This window comes from Salmo salar, chromosome ssa21 (assembly GCF_905237065.1).
Source record: "Salmo salar chromosome ssa21, Ssal_v3.1, whole genome shotgun sequence".
NCBI classification, from domain to species: domain Eukaryota; kingdom Metazoa; phylum Chordata; class Actinopteri; order Salmoniformes; family Salmonidae; genus Salmo; species Salmo salar.
Genome location: NC_059462.1, coordinates 43,145,076 through 43,169,548, shown reverse-complemented (window position 1 = coordinate 43,169,548; position 24,473 = coordinate 43,145,076). Strand labels below are relative to the sequence as shown.

Here is a 24,473-nt window from a genome sequence, read left to right as displayed (position 1 = left end):
CAGAACATGTTGTTGACGTGTCTCTCTCTCTCCTCACCCCTCCAGAACATGTTGTTGACGTGTCTCTCTCTCCTCACCCCTCCAGAACATGTTGTTGACGTTTCTCTCTCTCCTCACCCCTCCAGAACATGTTGTTGACGTGTCTCTCTCTCCTCACCCCTCCAGAACATGTTGTTGACGTTTCTCTCTCTCCTCACCCCTCCAGAACATGTTGTTGACGTGTCTCTCTCTCCTCACCCCTCCAGAACATGTTGTTGACGTGTCTCTCTCTCCTCACCCCTCCAGAACATGTTGTTGACGTGTCTCTCTCTCTCCTCACCCCTCCAGAACATGTTGTTGACGTGTTCTCTCTCTCCTCACCCCTCCAGAACATGTTGTTGACGTGTTCTCTCTCCTCACCCCTCCAGAACATGTTGTTGACGTTTCTCTCTCTCCTCACCCCTCCAGAACATGTTGTTGACGTGTTTCTCTCTCTCCTCACCCCTCCAGAACATGTTGTTGACGTGTCTCTCTCTCCTCACCCCTCCAGAACATGTTGTTGACGTGTCTCTCTCTCCTCACCCCTCCAGAACATGTTGTTGACGTGTCTCTCTCTCCTCACCCCTCCAGAACATGTTGTTGACGTGTCTCTCTCTCCTCACCCCTCCAGAACATGTTGTTGACGTGTCTCTCTCCTCACCCCTCCAGAACATGTTGTTGACGTGTCTCTCTCTCCTCACCCCTCCAGAACATGTTGTTGACGTGTCTCTCTCTCCTCACCCCTCCAGAACATGTTGTTGACGTGTCTCTCTCTCCTCACCCCTCCAGAACATGTTGTTGACGTGTTCTCTCTCCTCACCCCTCCAGAACATGTTGTTGACGTGTCTCTCTCTCCTCACCCCTCCAGAACATGTTGTTGACGTGTCTCTCTCTCCTCACCCCTCCAGAACATGTTGTTGACGTGTCTCTCTCTCCTCACCCCTCCAGAACATGTTGTTGACGTGTTCTCTCTCTCCTCACCCCTCCAGAACATGTTGTTGACGTGTCTCTCTCTCCTCACCCCTCCAGAACATGTTGTTGACGTGTCTCTCTCTCCTCACCCCTCCAGAACATGTTGTTGACGTGTCTCTCTCTCCTCACCCCTCCAGAACATGTTGTTGACGTGTCTCTCTCTCCTCACCCCTCCAGAACATGTTGTTGACGTGTCTCTCTCTCCTCACCCCTCCAGAACATGTTGTTGACGTGTCTTCTCTCTCTCCTCACCCCTCCAGAACATGTTGTTGACGTGTCTCTCTCTCTCTCCTCACCCCTCCAGAACATGTTGTTGACGTGTCTCTCTCTCCTCACCCCTCCAGAACATGTTGTTGACGTGTCTCTCTCTCCTCACCCCTCCAGAACATGTTGTTGACGTGTCTCTCTCTCCTCACCCCTCCAGAACATGTTGTTGACGTGTCTCTCTCTCCTCACCCCTCCAGAACATGTTGTTGACGTGTCTCTCTCTCTCCTCACCCCTCCAGAACATGTTGTTGACGTGTCTCTCTCTCCTCACCCCTCCAGAATATGTTGACGTGTCTCTCTCCTCACCCCTCCAGAACATGTTGTTGACGTGTCTCTCTCTCCTCACCCCTCCAGAACATGTTGTTGACGTGTCTCTCTCTCCTCACCCCTCCAGAACATGTTGTTGACGTGTCTCTCTCTCCTCACCCCTCCAGAACATGTTGACGTGTCTCTCTCTCTCACCCCTCCAGAACATGTTGTTGACGTGTCTCTCTCTCCTCACCCCTCCAGAACATGTTGTTGACGTGTCTCTCTCTCCTCACCCCTCCAGAACATGTTGTTGACGTGTCTCTCTCTCCTCACCCCTCCAGAACATGTTGTTGACGTGTCTCTCTCTCCTCACCCCTCCAGAACATGTTGTTGACGTGTCTCTCTCTCCTCACCCCTCCAGAACATGTTGTTGACGTGTCTCTCTCTCCTCACCCCTCCAGAACATGTTGTTGACGTGTCTCTCTCTCCTCACCCCTCCAGAACATGTTGTTGACGTGTCTCTCTCTCCTCACCCCTCCAGAACATGTTGTTGACGTGTCTCTCTCTCCTCACCCCTCCAGAACATGTTGTTGACGTGTCTCTCTCCTCACCCCTCCAGAACATGTTGTTGACGTGTCTCTCTCTCCTCACCCCTCCAGAACATGTTGTTGACGTGTCTCTCTCTCCTCACCCCTCCAGAACATGTTGTTGACGTGTCTCTCTCTCCTCACCCCTCCAGAACATGTTGTTGACGTGTCTCTCTCTCCTCACCCCTCCAGAACATGTTGTTGACGTGTCTCTCTCTCCTCACCCCTCCAGAACATGTTGTTGACGTGTCTCTCTCTCCTCACCCCTCCAGAACATGTTGTTGACGTGTCTCTCTCTCCTCACCCCTCCAGAACATGTTGTTGACGTGTCTCTCTCTCCTCACCCCTCCAGAACATGTTGTTGACGTGTCTCTCTCTCCTCACCCCTCCAGAACATGTTGTTGACGTGTTCTCTCTCTCCTCACCCCTCCAGAACATGTTGTTGACGTGTCTCTCTCTCCTCACCCCTCCAGAACATGTTGTTGACGTGTCTCTCTCTCCTCACCCCTCCAGAACATGTTGTTGACGTGTCTCTCTCTCCTCACCCCTCCAGAACATGTTGTTGACGTTTCTCTCTCTCCTCACCCCTCCAGAACATGTTGTTGACGTGTCTCTCTCTCCTCACCCCTCCAGAACATGTTGTTGACGTGTCTCTCTCTCCTCACCCCTCCAGAACATGTTGTTGACGTGTCTCTCTCTCCTCACCCCTCCAGAACATGTTGTTGACGTGTCTCTCTCTCTCCTCACCCCTCCAGAACATGTTGTTGACGTGTCTCTCTCCTCACCCCTCCAGAACATGTTGTTGACGTGTCTCTCTCTCCTCACCCCTCCAGAACATGTTGTTGACGTGTCTCTCTCCTCACCCCTCCAGAACATGTTGTTGACGTGTCTCTCTCTCCTCACCCCTCCAGAACATGTTGTTGACGTGTCTCTCTCTCCTCACCCCTCCAGAACATGTTGTTGACGTGTCTCTCTCTCCTCACCCCTCCAGAACATGTTGTTGACGTGTCTCTCTCTCTCTCCTCACCCCTCCAGAACATGTTGTTGACGTGTCTCTCTCTCTCTCCTCACCCCTCCAGAACATGTTGCTGACGAGTCTCTCTATCCTCACCCCTCCAGAACATGTTGTTGACGTGTCTCTCTCTCCTCACCCCTCCAGAACATGTTGTTGACGTGTCTCTCTCTCCTCACCCCTCCAGAACATGTTGTTGACGTGTCTCTCTCTCCTCACCCCTCCAGAACATGTTGTTGACGTGTCTCTCTCTCCTCACCCCTCCAGAACATGTTGTTGACGTGTCTCTCTCTCCTCACCCCTCCAGAACATGTTGACGTGTCTCTCTCTCCTCACCCCTCCAGAACATGTTGTTGACGTGTCTCTCTCTCCTCACCCCTCCAGAACATGTTGTTGACGTGTCTCTCTCCTCACCCCTCCAGAACATGTTGTTGACGTTTCTCTCTCTCCTCACCCCTCCAGAACATGTTGTTGACGTGTCTCTCTCTCCTCACCCCTCCAGAACATGTTGTTGACGTGTCTCTCTCTCCTCACCCCTCCAGAACATGTTGTTGACGTGTCTCTCTCTCCTCACCCCTCCAGAACATGTTGTTGACGTTCTCTCTCTCCTCACCCCTCCAGAACATGTTGTTGACGTGTCTCTCTCTCCTCACCCCTCCAGAACATGTTGTTGACGTGTCTCTCTCTCCTCACCCCTCCAGAACATGTTGTTGACGTTTCTCTCTCTCCTCACCCCTCCAGAACATGTTGTTGACGGTCTCTCTCTCCTCACCCCTCCAGAACATGTTGTTGACGTGTCTCTCTCTCCTCACCCCTCCAGAACATGTTGTTGACGTGTCTCTCTCTCCTCACCCCTCCAGAACATGTTGTTGACGTGTCTCTCTCCTCACCCCTCCAGAACATGTTGTTGACGTTTCTCTCTCCTCACCCCTCCAGAACATGTTGTTGACGTGTCTCTCTCTCCTCACCCCTCCAGAACATGTTGTTGACGTGTCTCTCTCCTCACCCCTCCAGAACATGTTGTTGACGTGTCTCTCTCTCCTCACCCCTCCAGAACATGTTGTTGACGTGTCTCTCTCCTCACCCCTCCAGAACATGTTGTTGACGTGTCTCTCTCTCCTCACCCCTCCAGAACATGTTGTTGACGTGTCTCTCTCTCCTCACCCCTCCAGAACATGTTGTTGACGTGTCTCTCTCTCCTCACCCCTCCAGAACATGTTGTTGACGTGTCTCTCTCTCCTCACCCCTCCAGAACATGTTGTTGACGTGTCTCTCTCTCCTCACCCCTCCAGAACATGTTGTTGACGTGTCTCTCTCTCCTCACCCCTCCAGAACATGTTGTTGACGTCTCTCTCTCCTCACCCCTCCAGAACATGTTGTTGACGTGTCTCTCTCTCTCCTCACCCCTCCAGAACATGTTGTTGACGTGTCTCTCTCCTCACCCCTCCAGAACATGTTGTTGACGTGTCTCTCTCTCCTCACCCCTCCAGAACATGTTGTTGACGTGTCTCTCTCTCCTCACCCCTCCAGAACATGTTGTTGACGTGTCTCTCTCTCCTCACCCCTCCAGAACATGTTGTTGACGTGTCTCTCTCTCCTCACCCCTCCAGAACATGTTGTTGACGTGTCTCTCTCTCCTCACCCCTCCAGAACATGTTGTTGACGTGTCTCTCTCTCCTCACCCCTCCAGAACATGTTGTTGACGTGTCTCTCTCTCCTCACCCCTCCAGAACATGTTGTTGACGTGTCTCTCTCCTCACCCCTCCAGAACATGTTGTTGACGTGTCTCTCTCCTCACCCCTCCAGAACATGTTGTTGACGTGTCTCTCTCTCCTCACCCCTCCAGAACATGTTGTTGACGTGTCTCTCTCTCCTCACCCCTCCAGAACATGTTGTTGACGTGTTCTCTCTCCTCACCCCTCCAGAACATGTTGTTGACGTGTCTCTCTCTCCTCACCCCTCCAGAACATGTTGTTGACGTGTCTCTCTCTCCTCACCCCTCCAGAACATGTTGTTGACGTGTCTCTCTCCTCACCCCTCCAGAACATGTTGTTGACGTGTCTCTCTCTCCTCACCCCTCCAGAACATGTTGTTGACGTGTCTCTCTCTCCTCACCCCTCCAGAACATGTTGTTGACGTGTTCTCTCTCTCCTCACCCCTCCAGAACATGTTGTTGACGTGTCTCTCTCTCCTCACCCCTCCAGAACATGTTGTTGACGTGTCTCTCTCTCCTCACCCCTCCAGAACATGTTGTTGACGTGTTCTCTCTCTCCTCACCCCTCCAGAACATGTTGTTGACGTGTCTCTCTCTCCTCACCCCTCCAGAACATGTTGTTGACGTGTCTCTCTCTCCTCACCCCTCCAGAACATGTTGTTGACGTGTCTCTCTCTCCTCACCCCTCCAGAACATGTTGTTGACGTGTCTCTCTCTCCTCACCCCTCCAGAACATGTTGTTGACGTGTCTCTCTCTCCTCACCCCTCCAGAACATGTTGTTGACGTGTCTCTCTCTCCTCACCCCTCCAGAACATGTTGTTGACGTGTCTCTCTCTCCTCACCCCTCCAGAACATGTTGTTGACGTGTCTCTCTCTCCTCACCCCTCCAGAACATGTTGTTGACGTGTCTCTCTCCTCACCCCTCCAGAACATGTTGTTGACGTGTCTCTCTCTCCTCACCCCTCCAGAACATGTTGTTGACGTGTCTCTCTCTCCTCACCCCTCCAGAACATGTTGTTGACGTGTCTCTCTCTCCTCACCCCTCCAGAACATGTTGTTGACGTGTCTCTCTCTCCTCACCCCTCCAGAACATGTTGTTGACGTGTCTCTCTCTCCTCACCCCTCCAGAACATGTTGTTGACGTGTCTCTCTCCTCACCCCTCCAGAACATGTTGTTGACGTGTCTCTCTCTCCTCACCCCTCCAGAACATGTTGTTGACGTGTCTCTCTCTCCTCACCCCTCCAGAACATGTTGTTGACGTGTCTCTCTCTCCTCACCCCTCCAGAACATGTTGTTGACGTGTCTCTCTCTCCTCACCCCTCCAGAACATGTTGTTGACGTGTCTCTCTCTCCTCACCCCTCCAGAACATGTTGTTGACGTGTCTCTCTCTCCTCACCCTCCAGAACATGTTGTTGACGTGTCTCTCTCTCCTCACCCCTCCAGAACATGTTGTTGACGTGTCTCTCTCTCCTCACCCCTCCAGAACATGTTGTTGACGTGTCTCTCTCTCCTCACCCCTCCAGAACATGTTGTTGACGTGTCTCTCTCTCCTCACCCCTCCAGAACATGTTGTTGACGTGTCTCTCTCTCCTCACCCCTCCAGAACATGTTGTTGACGTGTCTCTCTCTCCTCACCCCTCCAGAACATGTTGTTGACGTGTCTCTCTCTCCTCACCCCTCCAGAACATGTTGTTGACGTGTCTCTCTCTCCTCACCCCTCCAGAACATGTTGTTGACGTGTCTCTCTCTCCTCACCCCTCCAGAACATGTTGTTGACGTGTCTCTCTCTCCTCACCCCTCCAGAACATGTTGTTGACGTGTCTCTCTCTCTCCTCACCCCTCCAGAACATGTTGTTGACGTGTTCTCTCTCTCCTCACCCCTCCAGAACATGTTGTTGACGTGTCTCTCTCTCCTCACCCCTCCAGAACATGTTGTTGACGTGTTCTCTCTCCTCACCCCTCCAGAACATGTTGTTGACGTGTCTCTCTCTCCTCACCCCTCCAGAACATGTTGTTGACGTGTCTCTCTCTCCTCACCCCTCCAGAACATGTTGTTGACGTGTCTCTCTCCTCACCCCTCCAGAACATGTTGTTGACGTGTCTCTCTCTCTCACCCCTCCAGAACATGTTGTTGACGTGTCTCTCTCTCCTCACCCCTCCAGAACATGTTGTTGACGTGTCTCTCTCTCCTCACCCCTCCAGAACATGTTGTTGACGTGTCTCTCTCTCCTCACCCCTCCAGAACATGTTGTTGACGTGTCTCTCTCTCCTCACCCCTCCAGAACATGTTGTTGACGTGTCTCTCTCTCCTCACCCCTCCAGAACATGTTGTTGACGTGTCTCTCTCTCCTCACCCCTCCAGAACATGTTGTTGACGTGTCTCTCTCTCCTCACCCCTCCAGAACATGTTGTTGACGTGTCTCTCTCTCCTCACCCCTCCAGAACATGTTGTTGACGTGTCTCTCTCTCCTCACCCCTCCAGAACATGTTGTTGACGTGTCTCTCTCTCCTCACCCCTCCAGAACATGTTGTTGACGTGTCTCTCTCTCCTCACCCCTCCAGAACATGTTGTTGACGTGTCTCTCTCTCCTCACCCCTCCAGAACATGTTGTTGACGTGTCTTCTCTCTCCTCACCCCTCCAGAACATGTTGTTGACGTTGTCTCTCTCCTCACCCCTCCAGAACATGTTGTTGACGTGTCTCTCTCTCCTCACCCCTCCAGAACATGTTGTTGACGTGTCTCTCTCTCTCCTCACCCCTCCAGAACATGTTGTTGACGTGTCTCTCTCTCCTCACCCCTCCAGAACATGTTGTTGACGTGTCTCTCTCCTCACCCCTCCAGAACATGTTGTTGACGTGTCTCTCTCTCCTCACCCCTCCAGAACATGTTGTTGACGTGTCTCTCTCTCCTCACCCCTCCAGAACATGTTGTTGACGTGTCTCTCTCTCCTCACCCCTCCAGAACATGTTGTTGACGTGTCTCTCTCTCCTCACCCCTCCAGAACATGTTGTTGACGTGTCTCTCTCTCCTCACCCCTCCAGAACATGTTGTTGACGTGTCTTCTCTCTCCTCACCCCTCCAGAACATGTTGTTGACGTGTCTCTCTCCTCACCCCTCCAGAACATGTTGTTGACGTGTCTCTCTCTCCTCACCCCTCCAGAACATGTTGTTGACGTGTCTCTCTCTCCTCACCCCTCCAGAACATGTTGTTGACGTGTCTCTCTCCTCACCCCTCCAGAACATGTTGTTGACGTGTCTCTCTCTCCTCACCCCTCCAGAACATGTTGTTGACGTGTCTCTCTCTCCTCACCCCTCCAGAACATGTTGTTGACGTGTCTCTCTCCTCACCCCTCCAGAACATGTTGTTGACGTGTCTCTCTCTCCTCACCCCTCCAGAACATGTTGTTGACGTGTCTCTCTCTCCTCACCCCTCCAGAACATGTTGTTGACGTGTCTCTCTCCTCACCCCTCCAGAACATGTTGTTGACGTGTCTCTCTCTCCTCACCCCTCCAGAACATGTTGTTGACGTGTCTCTCTCTCCTCACCCCTCCAGAACATGTTGTTGACGTGTTCTCTCTCTCCTCACCCCTCCAGAACATGTTGTTGACGTGTCTCTCTCTCCTCACCCCTCCAGAACATGTTGTTGACGTGTCTCTCTCCTCACCCCTCCAGAACATGTTGTTGACGTGTCTCTCTCTCCTCACCCCTCCAGAACATGTTGTTGACGTGTCTCTCTCTCCTCACCCCTCCAGAACATGTTGTTGACGTGTCTCTCTCCTCACCCCTCCAGAACATGTTGTTGACGTGTCTCTCTCCTCACCCCTCCAGAACATGTTGTTGACGTGTCCTCTCTCTCCTCACCCCTCCAGAACATGTTGTTGACGTGCTCTCTCTCCTCACCCCTCCAGAACATGTTGTTGACGTGTCTCTCTCCTCACCCCTCCAGAACATGTTGTTGACGTTTCTCTCTCTCCTCACCTCTCCAGAACATGTTGTTGACGTTTCTCTCTCCTCACCCCTCCAGAACATGTTGTTGATGTGTCTCTCTCTCCTCACCCCTCCAGAACATGTTGACGTGTCTCTCTCTCCTCACCCCTCCAGAACATGTTGTTGACGTGTCTCTCTCCTCACCCCTCCAGAACATGTTGTTGACGTCTCTCTCTCCTCATCCCTCCAGAACATGTTGTTGACGTGTCTCTCTCCTCACCCCTCCAGAACATGTTGTTGACGTGTCTCTCTCTCCTCACCCCTCCAGAACATGTTGTTGACGTGTCTCTCTCCTCACCCCTCCAGAACATGTTGTTGACGTTTCTCTCTCTCCTCACCCCTCCAGAACATGTTGTTGACGTCTCTCTCTCCTCATCCCTCCAGAACATGTTGTTGACGTTTCTCTCTCTCCTCACCCCTCCAGAACATGTTGACGTGTCTCTCTCCTCACCCCTCCAGAACATGTTGTTGACGTCTCTCTCTCGTCACCCCTCCAGAACATGTTGTTGACTTGTCTCTCTCTCCTCACCCCTCCAGAACATGTTGTTGACGTGTCTCTCTCCTCACCCCTCCAGAACATGCTGTTGACGTTTCTCTCTCTCCTCACCCCTCCAGAACATGTTGTTGACGTTTCTCTCTCCTCACCCCTCCAGAACATGTTGTTGACGTGTCTCTCTCTCCTCACCCCTCCAGAACATGTTGTTGACGTGTCTCTCTCTCCTCACCCCTCCAGAACATGTTGTTGACGTGTCTCTCTCTCCTCACCCCTCCAGAACATGTTGTTGACGTGTCTCTCTCCTCACCCCTCCAGAACATGTTGTTGACGTGTCTCTCTCTCCTCACCCCTCCAGAACATGTTGTTGACGTGTCTCTCTCTCTCCTCACCCCTCCAGAACATGTTGTTGACGTGTCTCACTCTCTCGTCACCCCTCCAGAACATGTTGTTGACTTGTCTCTCTCTCCTCACCCCTCCAGAACATGTTGTTGACGTTTCTCTCTCTCCTCACCCCTCCAGAACATGTTGACGTGTCTCTCTCCTCACCCCTCCAGAACATGTTGTTGACGTCTCTCTCTCCTCACCCCTCCAGAACATGTTGTTGACGTGTCTCTCTCCTCACCCCTCCAGAACATGTTGTTGACGTGTCTCTCTCTCTCCTCACCCCTCCAGAACATGTTGTTGACTTGTCTCTCTCTCCTCACCCCTCCAGAACATGTTGTTGACGTGTCTCTCTCCTCACCCCTCCAGAACATGTTGTTGACGTGTCTCTCTCCTCACCCCTCCAGAACATGTTGTTGACGTTTCTCTCTCTCCTCACCCCTCCAGAACATGTTGTTGACGTTTCTCTCTCTCCTCATCCCTCCAGAACATGTTGTTGACGTGTCTCTCTCTCCTCAACCCTCCAGAACATGTTGTTGACGTGTCTCTCTCTCTCCTCACCCCTCCAGAACATGTTGTTGACGTGTCTCTCTCTCCTCACCCCTCCAGAACATGTTGTTGACGTGTCTCTCTCTCCTCACCCCTCCAGAACATGTTGTTGACGTGTCTCTCTCTCCTCACCCCTCCAGAACATGTTGTTGACGTGTCTCTCTCCTCACCCCTCCAGAACATGTTGTTGACGTGTCTCTCTCCTCACCCCTCCAGAACATGTTGTTGACTTGTCTCTCTCTCCTCACCCCTCCAGAACATGTTGTTGACGTGTCTCTCTCTCCTCACCCCTCCAGAACATGTTGTTTACGTGTCTCTCTCCTCACCCCTCCAGAACATGTTGTTGACGTGTCTCTCTCCTCACCCCTCCAGAACATGTTGTTGACGTTTCTCTCTCTCCTCACCTCTCCAGAACATGTTGTTGACGTTTCTCTCTCCTCACCCCTCCAGAACATGTTGTTGATGTGTCTCTCTCTTCTCACCCCTCCAGAACATGTTGACGTGTCTCTCTCTCCTCACCCCTCCAGAACATGTTGTTGACGTGTCTCTCTCCTCACCCCTCCAGAACATGTTGTTGACGTCTCTCTCTCCTCACCCCTCCAGAACATGTTGTTGACGTGTCTCTCTCCTCACCCCTCCAGAACATGTTGTTGACGTGTCTCTCTCTCTCCTCACCCCTCCAGAACATGTTGTTGACTTGTCTCTCTCTCCTCACCCCTCCAGAACATGTTGTTGACGTGTCTCTCTCTCCTCACCCCTCCAGAACATGTTGTTGACGTGTCTCTCTCCTCACCCCTCCAGAACATGTTGTTGACGTGTCTCTCTCCCCTCACCCCTCCAGAACATGTTGTTGACGTGTCTCTCTCTCCTCACCCCTCCAGAACATGTTGTTGACGTGTCTCTCTCCTCACCCCTCCAGAACATGTTGTTGACGTGTCTCTCTCCTCACCCCTCCAGAACATGTTGTTGACGTGTCTCTCTCTCCTCACTCCTCCAGAACATGTTGTTGACGTGTCTCTCTCCTCACCCCTCCAGAACATGTTGTTGACGTGTCTCTCTCCTCACCCCTCCAGAACATGTTGTTGACGTGTCTCTCTCCTCACCCCTCCAGAACATGTTGTTGACGTTTCTCTCTCTCCTCACCCCTCCAGAACATGTTGTTGACGTGTCTCTCTCCTCACCCCTCCAGAACATGTTGTTGACGTGTCTCTCTCCTCACCCCTCCAGAACATGTTGTTGACGTTTCTCTCTCTCCTCACCCCTCCAGAACATGTTGTTGACGTTTCTCTCTCTCCTCATCCATCCAGAACATGTTGTTGACGTGTCTCTCTCTCCTCACCCCTCCAGAACATGTTGTTGACGTGTCTCTCTCTCTCCTCACCCCTCCAGAACATGTTGTTGACGTGTCTCTCTCTCCTCACCCCTCCAGAACATGTTGTTGACGTGTCTCTCTCTCCTCACCCCTCCAGAACATGTTGTTGACGTCTCTCTCTCCTCATCCCTCCAGAACATGTTGTTGACGTGTCTCTCTCCTCACCCCTCCAGAACATGTTGTTGACGTCTCTCTCTCTCTCCTCACCCCTCCAGAACATGTTGTTGACTTGTCTCTCTCTCCTCACCCCTCCAGAACATGTTGTTGACGTGTCTCTCTCTCCTCACCCCTCCAGAACATGTTGTTGACGTGTCTCTCTCTCCTCACCCCTCCAGAACATGTTGTTGACGTGTCTCTCTCCCCTCACCCCTCCAGAACATGTTGTTGACGTGTCTCTCTCTCCTCACCCCTCCAGAACATGTTGTTGACGTGTTCTCTCTCCTCACCCCTCCAGAACATGTTGTTGACGTGTCTCTCTCCTCACCCCTCCAGAACATGTTGTTGACGTGTCTCTCTCTCCTCACTCCTCCAGAACATGTTGTTGACGTGTCTCTCTCCTCACCCCTCCAGAACATGTTGTTGACGTGTCTCTCTCCTCACCCCTCCAGAAAATGTTGTTGACGTGTCTCTCTCCTCACCCCTCCAGAACATGTTGTTGACGTTTCTCTCTCTCCTCACCCCTCCAGAATATGTTGTTGACGTGTTCTCTCTCCTCACCCCTCCAGAACATGTTGTTGACGTGTCTCTCTCCTCACCCCTCCAGAACATGTTGTTGACGTGTCTCTCTCTCCTCACCCCTCCAGAACATGTTGTTGACGTTTCTCTCTCTCCTCATCCATCCAGAACATGTTGTTGACGTTTCTCTCTCTCCTCACCCCTCCAGAACATGTTGTTGACGTGTCTCTCTCTCTCCTCACCCCTCCAGAACATGTTGTTGACGTGTCTCTCTATCCTCACCCCTCCAGAACATGTTGTTGACGTGTCTCTCTCTCCTCACCCCTCCAGAACATGTTGTTGACGTGTCTCTCTCTCCTCACCCCTCCAGAACATGTTGTTGACGTGTCTCTCTCCTCACCCCTCCAGAACATGATGTTGACGTGTCTCTCTCTCCTCACCCCTCCAGAACATGTTGTTGACTTGTCTCTCTCTCTCCTCACCCCTCCAGAACATGTTGTTGACGTGTCTCTCTCTCCTCACCCCTCCAGAACATGTTGTTGACGTGTCTCTCTCTCCTCACCCCTCCAGAACATGTTGTTGATGTGTCTCTCTCTCCTCACCCCTCCAGAACATGTTGTTGACGTGTCTCTCTCCTCACCCCTCCAGAACATGTTGTTGACGTGTCTCTCTCCTCAACCCTCCAGAACATGTTGTTGACGTGTCTCTCTCCTCACCCCTCCAGAACATGTTGTTGACGTGTCTCTCTCCTCACCCCTCCAGAACATGTTGTTGACGTGTCTCTCTCTCCTCACCCCTCCAGAACATGTTGTTGACGTGTCTCTCTCTCCTCACCCCTCCAGAACATGTTGTTGACGTGTCTCTCTCCTCACCCCTCCAGAACATGTTGTTGACGTCTCTCTCTCCTCATCCCTCCAGAACATGTTGTTGACGTGTCTCTCTCCTCACCCCTCCAGAACATGTTGTTGACGTGTCTCTCTCTCTCCTCACCCCTCCAGAACATGTTGTTGACTTGTCTCTCTCTCCTCACCCCTCCAGAACATGTTGACGTGTCTCTCTCTCCTCACCCCTCCAGAACATGTTGTTGACGTTTCTCTCTCTCCTCATCCATCCAGAACATGTTGTTGACGTGTCTCTCTCTCCTCACCCCTCCAGAACATGTTGTTGACGTGTCTCTCTCTCCTCACCCCTCCAGAACATGTTGTTGACGTGTCTCTCTCTCCTCACCCCTCCAGAACATGTTGTTGATGTGTCTCTCTCTCCTCACCCCTCCAGAACATGTTGTTGATGTGTCTCTCTCTTCTCACCCCTCCAGAACATTGTTGACGTGTCTCTCTCTCCTCACCCCTCCAGAACATGTTGTTGACGTGTCTCTCTCCTCACCCCTCCAGAACATGTTGTTGACGTGTCTCTCTCCTCACCCCTCCAGAACATGTTGTTGACGTGTCTCTCTCTCCTCACCCCTCCAGAACATGTGTTGACGTGTCTCTCTCTCCTCACCCCTCCAGAACATGTTGTTGACGTGTCTCTCTCCTCACCCCTCCAGAACATGTTGTTGACGTCTCTCTCTCCTCATCCCTCCAGAACATGTTGTTGACGTGTCTCTCTCCTCACCCCTCCAGAACATGTTGTTGACGTGTCTCTCTCTCTCCTCACCCCTCCAGAACATGTTGTTGACTTGTCTCTCTCTCCTCACCCCTCCAGAACATGTTGACGTGTCTCTCTCTCCTCACCCCTCCAGAACATGTTGTTGACGTGTCTCTCTCCTCACCCCTCCAGAACATGTTGTTGACGTCTCTCTCTCCTCACCCCTCCAGAACATGTTGTTGACGTGTCTCTCTCCTCACCCCTCCAGAACATGTTGTTGACGTGTCTCTCTCCTCACCCCTCCAGAACATGTTGTTGACGTGTCTCTCTCTCCTCACTCCTCCAGAACATGTTGTTGACGTGTCTCTCTCCTCACCCCTCCAGAACATGTTGTTGACGTGTCTCTCTCCTCTCCCCTCCAGAACATGTTGTTGACGTGTCTCTCTCCTCACCCCTCCAGAACATGTTGTTGACGTTTCTCTCTCTCCTCACCCCTCCAGAACATGTTGTTGACGTTTCTCTCTCTCCTCATCCCTCCAGAACATGTTGTTGACGTGTCTCTCTCTCATCACCCCTCCAGAACATGTTGTTGACGTGTCTCTCTCTCTCCTCACCCCTCCAGAACATGTTGTTGACGTGTCTCTCTATCCTCACCCCTCCAGAACATGTTGTTGACGTGTCTCTCTCTCCTCACCCCTCCAGAACATGTTGTTGACGTGTCTCTCTCTCCTCACCCCTCCAGAACATGTTGTTGACGTGTCTCTCTCCTCACCCCTCCAGAACATGATGTTGACGTGTCGCTCTCTCCTCACCCCTCCAGAACATGTTGTTGACTTGTCTCTCTCTCTCCTCACCCCTCCAGAACATGTTGTTGACGTGTCTCTCTCTCCTCACCCCTCCAGAACATGTTGTTGACGTGTCTCTCTCTCCTCACCCCTCCAGAACATGTTGTTGACGTGTCTCTCTCTCCTCACCCCTCCAGAACATGTTGTTGACGTGTCTCTCTCCTCACCCCTCCAGAACATGTTGTTGACGTGTCTCTCTCCTCAACCCTCCAGAACATGTTGTTGACGTGTCTCTCTCCTCACCCCTCCAGAACATGTTGTTGACGTGTCTCTCTCCTCACCCCTCCAGAACATGTTGTTGATGTGTCTCTCTCTCTCCTCACCCCTCCAGAACATGTTGACGTGTCTCTCTCTCCTCACCCCTCCAGAACATGTTGTTGACGTGTCTCTCTCCTCACCCCTCCAGAACATGTTGTTGACGTCTCTCTCTCCTCACCCCTCCAGAACATGTTGTTGACGTGTCTCTCTCCTCACCCCTCCAGAACATGTTGTTGACGTGTCTCTCTCTCTCCTCACCCCTCCAGAACATGTTGTTGACTTGTCTCTCTCTCCTCACCCCTCCAGAACATGTGTTGACGTGTCTCTCTCTCCTCACCCCTCCAGAACATGTTGTTGACGTGTCTCTCTCCTCACCCCTCCAGAACATGTTGTTGACGTCTCTCTCTCCTCATCCCTCCAGAACATGTTGTTGACGTGTCTCTCTCCTCACCCCTCCAGAACATGTTGTTGACGTGTCTCTCTCCTCACCCCTCCAGAACATGTTGTTGACGTGTCTCTCTCTCCTCACCCCTCCAGAACATGTTGTTGACGTGTCTCTCTCTCCTCACCCCTCCAGAACATGTTGTTGACGTGTCTCTCTCCTCACCCCTCCAGAACATGTTGTTGACGTGTCTCTCTCCTCACCCCTCCAGAACATGTTGTTGACGTGTCTCTCTCTCCTCACTCCTCCAGAACATGTTGTTGACGTGTCTCTCTCTCCTCACCCCTCCAGAACATGTTGTTGACGTGTCTCTCTCTCCTCACCCCTCCAGAACATGTTGTTGATGTGTCTCTCTCTCCTCACCCCTCCAGAACATGTTGTTGACGTGTCTCTCTCCTCACCCCTCCAGAACATGTTGTTGACGTGTCTCTCTCCTCACCCCTCCAGAACATGTTGTTGATGTGTCTCTCTCTCCTCACCCCTCCAGAACATGTGTTGACGTGTCTCTCTCTCCTCACCCCTCCAGAACATGTTGTTGACGTGTCTCTCTCCTCACCCCTCCAGAACATGTTGTTGACGTCTCTCTCTCCTCATCCCTCCAGAACATGTTGTTGACGTGTCTCTCTCCTCACCCCTCCAGAACATGTTGTTGACGTGTCTCTCTCTCTCCTCACCCCTCCAGAACATGTTGTTGACTTGTCTCTCTCTCCTCACCCCTCCAGAACATGTTGTTGACGTGTCTCTCTCTCCTCACCCCTCCAGAACATGTTGTTGACGTGTCTCTCTCTCCTCACCCCTCCAGAACATGTTGTTGACGTGTCTCTCTCCTCACCCCTCCAGAACATGTTGTTGACGTGTCTCTCTCCTCACCCCTCCAGAACATGTTGTTGACGTGTCTCTCTCTCCTCACTCCTCCAGAACATGTTGTTGACGTGTCTCTCTCTCCTCACCCCTCCAGAACATGTTGTTGACGTGTCTCTCTCTCCTCACCCCTCCAGAACATGTTGTTGACGTGTCTCTCTCTCTCTCCTCACCCCTCCAGAACATGTTGTTGACGTGTTTCTCTCTCTTCACCCCTCCAGAACATGTTGACGTGTCTCTCTCTCTCCTCACCCCTCCAGAACATGTTGTTGACGTGTCTCTCTCTCTCCTCACCCCTCCAGAACATGTTGTTGACGTCTCTCTCTCTCTCCTCACCCCTCCAGAACATGTTGTTGACTTGTCTCTCTCTCCTCACCCCTCCAGAACATGTTGTTGACGTGTCTCTCTCCTCACCCCTCCAGAACATGTTGTTGACGTGTCTCTCTCCTCACCCCTCCAGAACATGTTGTTGACGTGTCTCTCTCCCCTCACCCCTCCAGAACATGTTGTTGACGTGTCTCTCTCTCCTCACCCCTCCAGAACATGTTGTTGACGTGTCTCTCTCCTCACCCCTCCAGAACATGTTGTTGACGTGTCTCTCTCCTCACCCCTCCAGAACATGTTGTTGACGTGTCTCTCTCTCCTCACTCCTCCAGAACATGTTGTTGACGTGTCTCTCTCCTCACCCCTCCAGAACATGTTGTTGACGTGTCTCTCTCCTCACCCCTCCAGAACATGTTGTTGACGTGTCTCTCTCCTCACCCCTCCAGAACATGTTGTTGACGTTTCTCTCTCTCCTCACCCCTCCAGAACATGTTGTTGACGTGTCTCTCTCCTCACCCCTCCAGAACATGTTGTTGACGTGTCTCTCTCCTCACCCCTCCAGAACATGTTGTTGACGTTTCTCTCTCTCCTCACCCCTCCAGAACATGTTGTTGACGTTTCTCTCTCTCCTCATCCATCCAGAACATGTTGTTGACGTGTCTCTCTCTCCTCACCCCTCCAGAACATGTTGTTGACGTGTCTCTCTCTCTCCTCACCCCTCCAGAACATGTTGTTGACGTGTCTCTCTATCCTCACCCCTCCAGAACATGTTGTTGACGTGTCTCTCTCTCCTCACCCCTCCAGAACATGTTGTTGACGTGTCTCTCTCTCCTCACCCCTCCAGAACATGTTGTTGACGTGTCTCTCTCCTCACCCCTCCAGAACATGATGTTGACGTGTCTCTCTCTCCTCACCCCTCCAGAACATGTTGTTGACTTGTCTCTCTCTCTCCTCACCCCTCCAGAACATGTTGTTGACGTGTCTCTCTCTCCTCACCCCTCCAGAACATGTTGTTGACGTGTCTCTCTCTCCTCACCCCTCCAGAACATGTTGTTGATGTGTCTCTCTCTCCTCACCCCTCCAGAACATGTTGTTGACGTGTCTCTCTCCTCACCCCTCCAGAACATGTTGTTGACGTGTCTCTCTCCTCAACCCTCCAGAACATGTTGTTGACGTGTCTCTCTCCTCACCCCTCCAGAACATGTTGTTGACGTGTCTCTCTCCTCACCCCTCCAGAACATGTTGTTGATGTGTCTCTCTCTCCTCACCCCTCCAGAACATGTTGACGTGTCTCTCTCTCCTCACCCCTCCAGAACATGTTGTTGACGTGTCTCTCTCCTCACCCCTCCAGAACATGTTGTTGACGTCTCTCTCTCCTCATCCCTCCAGAACATGTTGTTGACGTGTCTCTCTCCTCACCCCTCCAGAACATGTTGTTGACGTGTCTCTCTCTCTCCTCACCCCTCCAGAACATGTTGTTGACTTGTCTCTCTCTCCTCACCCCTCCAGAACATGTTGACGTGTCTCTCTCTCCTCACCCCTCCAGAACATGTTGTTGACGTTTCTCTCTCTCCTCATCCATCCAGAACATGTTGTTGACGTGTCTCTCTCTCCTCACCCCTCCAGAACATGTTGTTGACGTGTCTCTCTCTCCTCACCCCTCCAGAACATGTTGTTGACGTGTCTCTCTCTCCTCACCCCTCCAGAACATGTTGTTGATGTGTCTCTCTCTCCTCACCCCTCCAGAACATGTTGTTGATGTGTCTCTCTCTTCTCACCCCTCCAGAACATGTTGACGTGTCTCTCTCTCCTCACCCCTCCAGAACATGTTGTTGACGTGTCTCTCTCCTCACCCCTCCAGAACATGTTGTTGACGTGTCTCTCTCCTCACCCCTCCAGAACATGTTGTTGATGTGTCTCTCTCTCCTCACCCCTCCAGAACATGTTGACGTGTCTCTCTCTCCTCACCCCTCCAGAACATGTTGTTGACGTGTCTCTCTCCTCACCCCTCCAGAACATGTTGTTGACGTCTCTCTCTCCTCATCCCTCCAGAACATGTTGTTGACGTGTCTCTCTCCTCACCCCTCCAGAACATGTTGTTGACGTGTCTCTCTCTCTCCTCACCCCTCCAGAACATGTTGTTGACTTGTCTCTCTCTCCTCACCCCTCCAGAACATGTTGACGTGTCTCTCTCTCCTCACCCCTCCAGAACATGTTGTTGACGTGTCTCTCTCCTCACCCCTCCAGAACATGTTGTTGACGTCTCTCTCTCCTCACCCCTCCAGAACATGTTGTTGACGTGTCTCTCTCCTCACCCCTCCAGAACATGTTGTTGACGTGTCTCTCTCCTCACCCCTCCAGAACATGTTGTTGACGTGTCTCTCTCTCCTCACTCCTCCAGAACATGTTGTTGACGTGTCTCTCTCCTCACCCCTCCAGAACATGTTGTTGACGTGTCTCTCTCCTCTCCCCTCCAGAACATGTTGTTGACGTGTCTCTCTCCTCACCCCTCCAGAACATGTTGTTGACGTTTCTCTCTCTCCTCACCCCTCCCGAACATGTTGTTGACGTTTCTCTCTCTCCTCATCCCTCCAGAACATGTTGTTGACGTGTCTCTCTCTCATCACCCCTCCAGAACATGTTGTTGACGTGTCTCTCTCTCTCCTCACCCCTCCAGAACATGTTGTTGACGTGTCTCTCTATCCTCACCCCTCCAGAACATGTTGTTGACGTGTCTCTCTCTCCTCACCCCTCCAGAACATGTTGTTGACGTGTCTCTCTCTCCTCACCCCTCCAGAACATGTTGTTGACGTGTCTCTCTCCTCACCCCTCCAGAACATGATGTTGACGTGTCGCTCTCTCCTCACCCCTCCAGAACATGTTGTTGACTTGTCTCTCTCTCTCCTCACCCCTCCAGAACATGTTGTTGACGTGTCTCTCTCTCCTCACCCCTCCAGAACATGTTGTTGACGTGTCTCTCTCTCCTCACCCCTCCAGAACATGTTGTTGACGTGTCTCTCTCTCCTCACCCCTCCAGAACATGTTGTTGACGTGTCTCTCTCCTCACCCCTCCAGAACATGTTGTTGACGTGTCTCTCTCCTCAACCCTCCAGAACATGTTGTTGACGTGTCTCTCTCCTCACCCCTCCAGAACATGTTGTTGACGTGTCTCTCTCCTCACCCCTCCAGAACATGTTGTTGATGTGTCTCTCTCTCTCCTCACCCCTCCAGAACATGTTGACGTGTCTCTCTCTCCTCACCCCTCCAGAACATGTTGTTGACGTGTCTCTCTCCTCACCCCTCCAGAACATGTTGTTGACGTCTCTCTCTCCTCATCCCTCCAGAACATGTTGTTGACGTGTCTCTCTCCTCACCCCTCCAGAACATGTTGTTGATGTATCTCTCTCTCTCCTCACCCCTCCAGAACATGTTGTTGACTTGTCTCTCTCTCCTCACCCCTCCAGAACATGTTGACGTGTCTCTCTCTCCTCACCCCTCCAGAACATGTTGTTGACGTGTCTCTCTCCTCACCCCTCCAGAACATGTTGTTGACGTCTCTCTCTCCTCATCCCTCCAGAACATGTTGTTGACGTGTCTCTCTCCTCACCCCTCCAGAACATGTTGTTGACGTGTCTCTCTCCTCACCCCTCCAGAACATGTTGTTGACGTGTCTCTCTCTCCTCACCCCTCCAGAACATGTTGTTGACGTGTCTCTCTCTCCTCACCCCTCCAGAACATGTTGTTGACGTGTCTCTCTCCTCACCCCTCCAGAACATGTTGTTGACGTGTCTCTCTCCTCACCCCTCCAGAACATGTTGTTGACGTGTCTCTCTCTCCTCACTCCTCCAGAACATGTTGTTGACGTGTCTCTCTCTCCTCACCCCTCCAGAACATGTTGTTGACGTGTCTCTCTCTCCTCACCCCTCCAGAACATGTTGTTGATGTGTCTCTCTCTCCTCACCCCTCCAGAACATGTTGTTGACGTGTCTCTCTCCTCACCCCTCCAGAACAGGTTGTTGACGTGTCTCTCTCCTCACCCCTCCAGAACATGTTGTTGATGTGTCTCTCTCTCCTCACCCCTCCAGAACATGTTGACGTGTCTCTCTCTCCTCACCCCTCCAGAACATGTTGTTGACGTGTCTCTCTCCTCACCCCTCCAGAACATGTTGTTGACGTCTCTCTCTCCTCATCCCTCCAGAACATGTTGTTGACGTGTCTCTCTCCTCACCCCTCCAGAACATGTTGTTGACGTGTCTCTCTCTCTCCTCACCCCTCCAGAACATGTTGTTGACTTGTCTCTCTCTCCTCACCCCTCCAGAACATGTTGTTGACGTGTCTCTCTCTCCTCACCCCTCCAGAACATGTTGTTGACGTGTCTCTCTCTCCTCACCCCTCCAGAACATGTTGTTGACGTGTCTCTCTCCTCACCCCTCCAGAACATGTTGTTGACGTGTCTCTCTCCTCACCCCTCCAGAACATGTTGTTGACGTGTCTCTCTCTCCTCACTCCTCCAGAACATGTTGTTGACGTGTCTCTCTCCTCACCCCTCCAGAACATGTTGTTGACGTGTCTCTCTCTCCTCACCCCTCCAGAACATGTTGTTGACGTGTCTCTCTCCTCACCACTCCAGAACATGTTGTTGACGTGTCTCTCTCTCCTCACCCCTCCAGAACATGTTGTTGACGTGTCTCTCTCTCCTCACCCCTCCAGAACATGTTGTTGACGTGTCTCTCTCTCCTCACCCCTCCAGAACATGTTGTTGACGTGTCTCTCTCTCCTCACCCCTCCAGAACATGTTGTTGACGTGTCTCTCTCCTCACCCCTCCAGAACATGTTGTTGACGTGTTTCTCTCTCCTCACCCCTCCAGAACATGTTGTTGACCTGTCTGTCTCTCCTCACCCCTCCAGAACATGTTGTTGACGTGTCTCTCTCCTCACCACTCCAGAACATGTTGTTGACGTGTCTCTCTCTCCTCACCCCTCCAGAACATGTTTTTGACGTGTCTCTCTCTCCTCACCCCTCCAGAACATGTTGTTGACGTGTCTCTCTCTCCTCACCCCTCCAGAACATGTTGTTGACGTGTCTCTCTCTCCTCACCCCTCCAGAACATGTTGTTGATGTGTCTCTCTCCTCACCCCTCCAGAACATGTTGTTGACGTGTCTGTCTCTCTCCTCACCCCTCCAGAACATGTTGTTGACGTTTCTCTCTCCTCACCCCTCCAGAACATGTTGACGTGTCTCTCTCCTCATCCCTCCAGAACATGTTGTTGACGTGTCTCTCTCCTCACCCCTCCAGAACATGTTGTTGACGTGTCTCTCTCCTCACCCCTCCAGAAAATGTTGTTGACGTGTCTCTCTCTCCTCACCCCTCCAGAACATGTTGTTGACGTGTCTCTCTCTCCTCACCCCTCCAGAACATGTTGTTGACGTGTCTCTCTCTCCTCACCCCTCCAGAACATGTTGTTGACGTCTCTCTCTCCTCACCCCTCCAGAACATGTTGTTGACGTCTCTCTCCTCACCCCTCCAGAACATGTTTGGGGACAAGCCGCCCATCCCAGATTACAAGGTGGCAGCCATTCAGAAATCCCGATTCATCTTGCTCCACTACGGGACCTTCAAGGCTGGCTGGGATTGGCTAATCCTGTTGGCTACCTTCTATGTCGCAGTCACAGTGCCCTATAATGTGTGTTTCACTGTGGTGGGGGGGCGGGACGAAGGAAGCTCCGCGCCCCGCAGCCCCCCCAGTGTGAGTGACATCCTGGTGGAGATCCTGTTTATGCTGGGTAAGGAGAAGAGAGCTAACATTATTCTAACATTATTCAGATATTTTTCTAATATTAACGTTCTTCTAACATTGCTCCCACATTGTCTAACGTTATCTATTGCATCTATTAGTATAACATTATTTCAACACTATTCTAACATGATCTAACATGACTGCATGTCCCTATTTAAAGACTTTACCCCCTACGTACACTTCCTAATGACAATCTCTATGACTTACATCCTCTGTCAACGGATTGGCATAGTACTTATTGCTAGAGAACTTCCTCTTTCTACACAACACTAATTATATTTCCTCCAGGTGCTTAGCACATTCATTGTGGGAGAATACATACAGTCATCTAATTAAATGAAAAGTTAATTGTAATGAACACTTATTTGTTCATCATTGTATTACTGGCCCTTGATGGAAACTCTGCCCACCGTTTCTCTCTCTGTCTCTCTTTGTCTCTCATTGTCTCTCTTTCTCTGTCTCTCTCTCTCTGTCTTTGTCTAAAAACAGACAGATGGACATCATAAAAGTGAACTAACTGCAGTGTTAAGGATGCATCTCTAGTCAATGATGTGACCAGTGGTCATATTGTCATTGCTTTTTAAAACAAATAATAGCCTCTATCCATGTACAGCAGTGCACTTATATATCAACAATGCTACTCATAATGAGATAGGAATGTACATTAATATATCCTATCTGTCATTCTACAGATATCGCGTTGAACTTCCGGACGACCTTTGTGAGCACATCGGGCCAGGTGGTGTATGACGCTCGCTCCATCTGTGTGCACTACGTCACCACCTGGCTGTTTGTTGACCTCATCGCTGCATTGCCCTTTGACCTGCTATATGCGTTTAACGTCAGTGTGGTGAGTGTCTGTGTGGGACTGGTTACAGGACAAAATGATAGAAGTAAAGATGAACAGTGTTTCTGGTTGGTATAGTGGTGTGAGGGATGGATTGTTAAGGAAACGGACACCATATTTGCTTCGGAACTGTCCCTACTAAGATCAATCCAGATATGTAACACAAGGCATTATGTGTACTGTAGTACATCACGCTACAAAGGATCTCTGAGATGTTGGACTGATACCTAAAATGTCAGGATTCATCAAACGCTGTGACGGAGCTCATAATTGATGTCTGTGTGTGTGTTTCTGTAGTACTTTGGGGTACACCTGCTGAAGACAGTGCGGTTGCTACGCCTGCTGAGGCTGCTACAGAAGCTGGAGCGTTACTCCCAGTACAGTGCTGTAGTTCTCACCCTGCTCATGTCCATGTTCGCCCTGCTGTCCCACTGGATGGCCTGCATCTGGTACTTCATTGGACGCCGAGAGATCGAAAACAGCCCCAACTCCTGGGACATTGGTCAGTGCACCGGCATGTCTGCATGTCACATTGAGATTGTCATCTGTTTTTCAAGGGAGCCAAGAAGCAGCTTCACAAGCATTCAGTCATTTTGTATTTTATTCTCATGGATGCTTGTGATGCTGTTGCTAGGCTAGGGCTGGCCTTGCAAATCAGATTATGATTGTTAAAGTGACATGCCTTGTTAAATAAAATATGAATGAATAAAACTATGAATGAATAAAACACATATGGGTTCTACTAGACTTTTTGTTCAATGACTGTAATCATGATGCAACTGCAAAATGATGTACCAAATTATTTTAGCCTGAGATTTGATCAGTAAACAGCAGTCGTACTTTACCCCTCACTGAGCCCTGGTACCCGCCCCTTCACTGAGCCCTTGTACTTTACCCCCCCACCGAGCCCTTGTACTTTACCCCTCACTGAGCCCTGGTACTTTACCCCTCACTGAGCCCTCGTACTTTACCCCTCACTGAGCCCTGGTACTTTACCCCTCACTGAGCCCTGGTACTTTACCCCTCACTGAGCCCTTGTACTTTACCCCCCCACCGAGCCCTTGTACTTTACCCCTCACTGAGCCCTGGTACTTTACCCCTCACTGAGCCCTGGTACTTTACCCCTCACTGAGCCCTGGTACTTTACCCCTCACTGAGCCCTTGTACTTTACCCCCACCACCGAGCCCTTGTACTTTACCCCTCACTGAGCCCTGGTACTTTACCC

The 24,473-nt window shown here is 51.3% G+C and overlaps 1 protein-coding gene across 2 annotated transcripts in view; it reads left to right on the top strand.

The window, feature by feature from the left end:
• The window catches only part of LOC106562645 (potassium voltage-gated channel subfamily H member 3), a 272,432-nt gene that overhangs the window by 181,151 nt on the left and 66,808 nt on the right, over nucleotides 1-24,473 (top strand). For both annotated transcript variants that reach the window (XM_045704813.1, XM_045704814.1), the window contains 3 exons: nucleotides 22,131-22,386; nucleotides 23,093-23,250; nucleotides 23,545-23,749. In XM_045704813.1, the coding sequence (XP_045560769.1) occupies nucleotides 22,131-22,386; nucleotides 23,093-23,250; nucleotides 23,545-23,749 (619 nt within the window). The remainder of the gene's footprint in view (nucleotides 1-22,130; nucleotides 22,387-23,092; nucleotides 23,251-23,544; nucleotides 23,750-24,473) is intronic.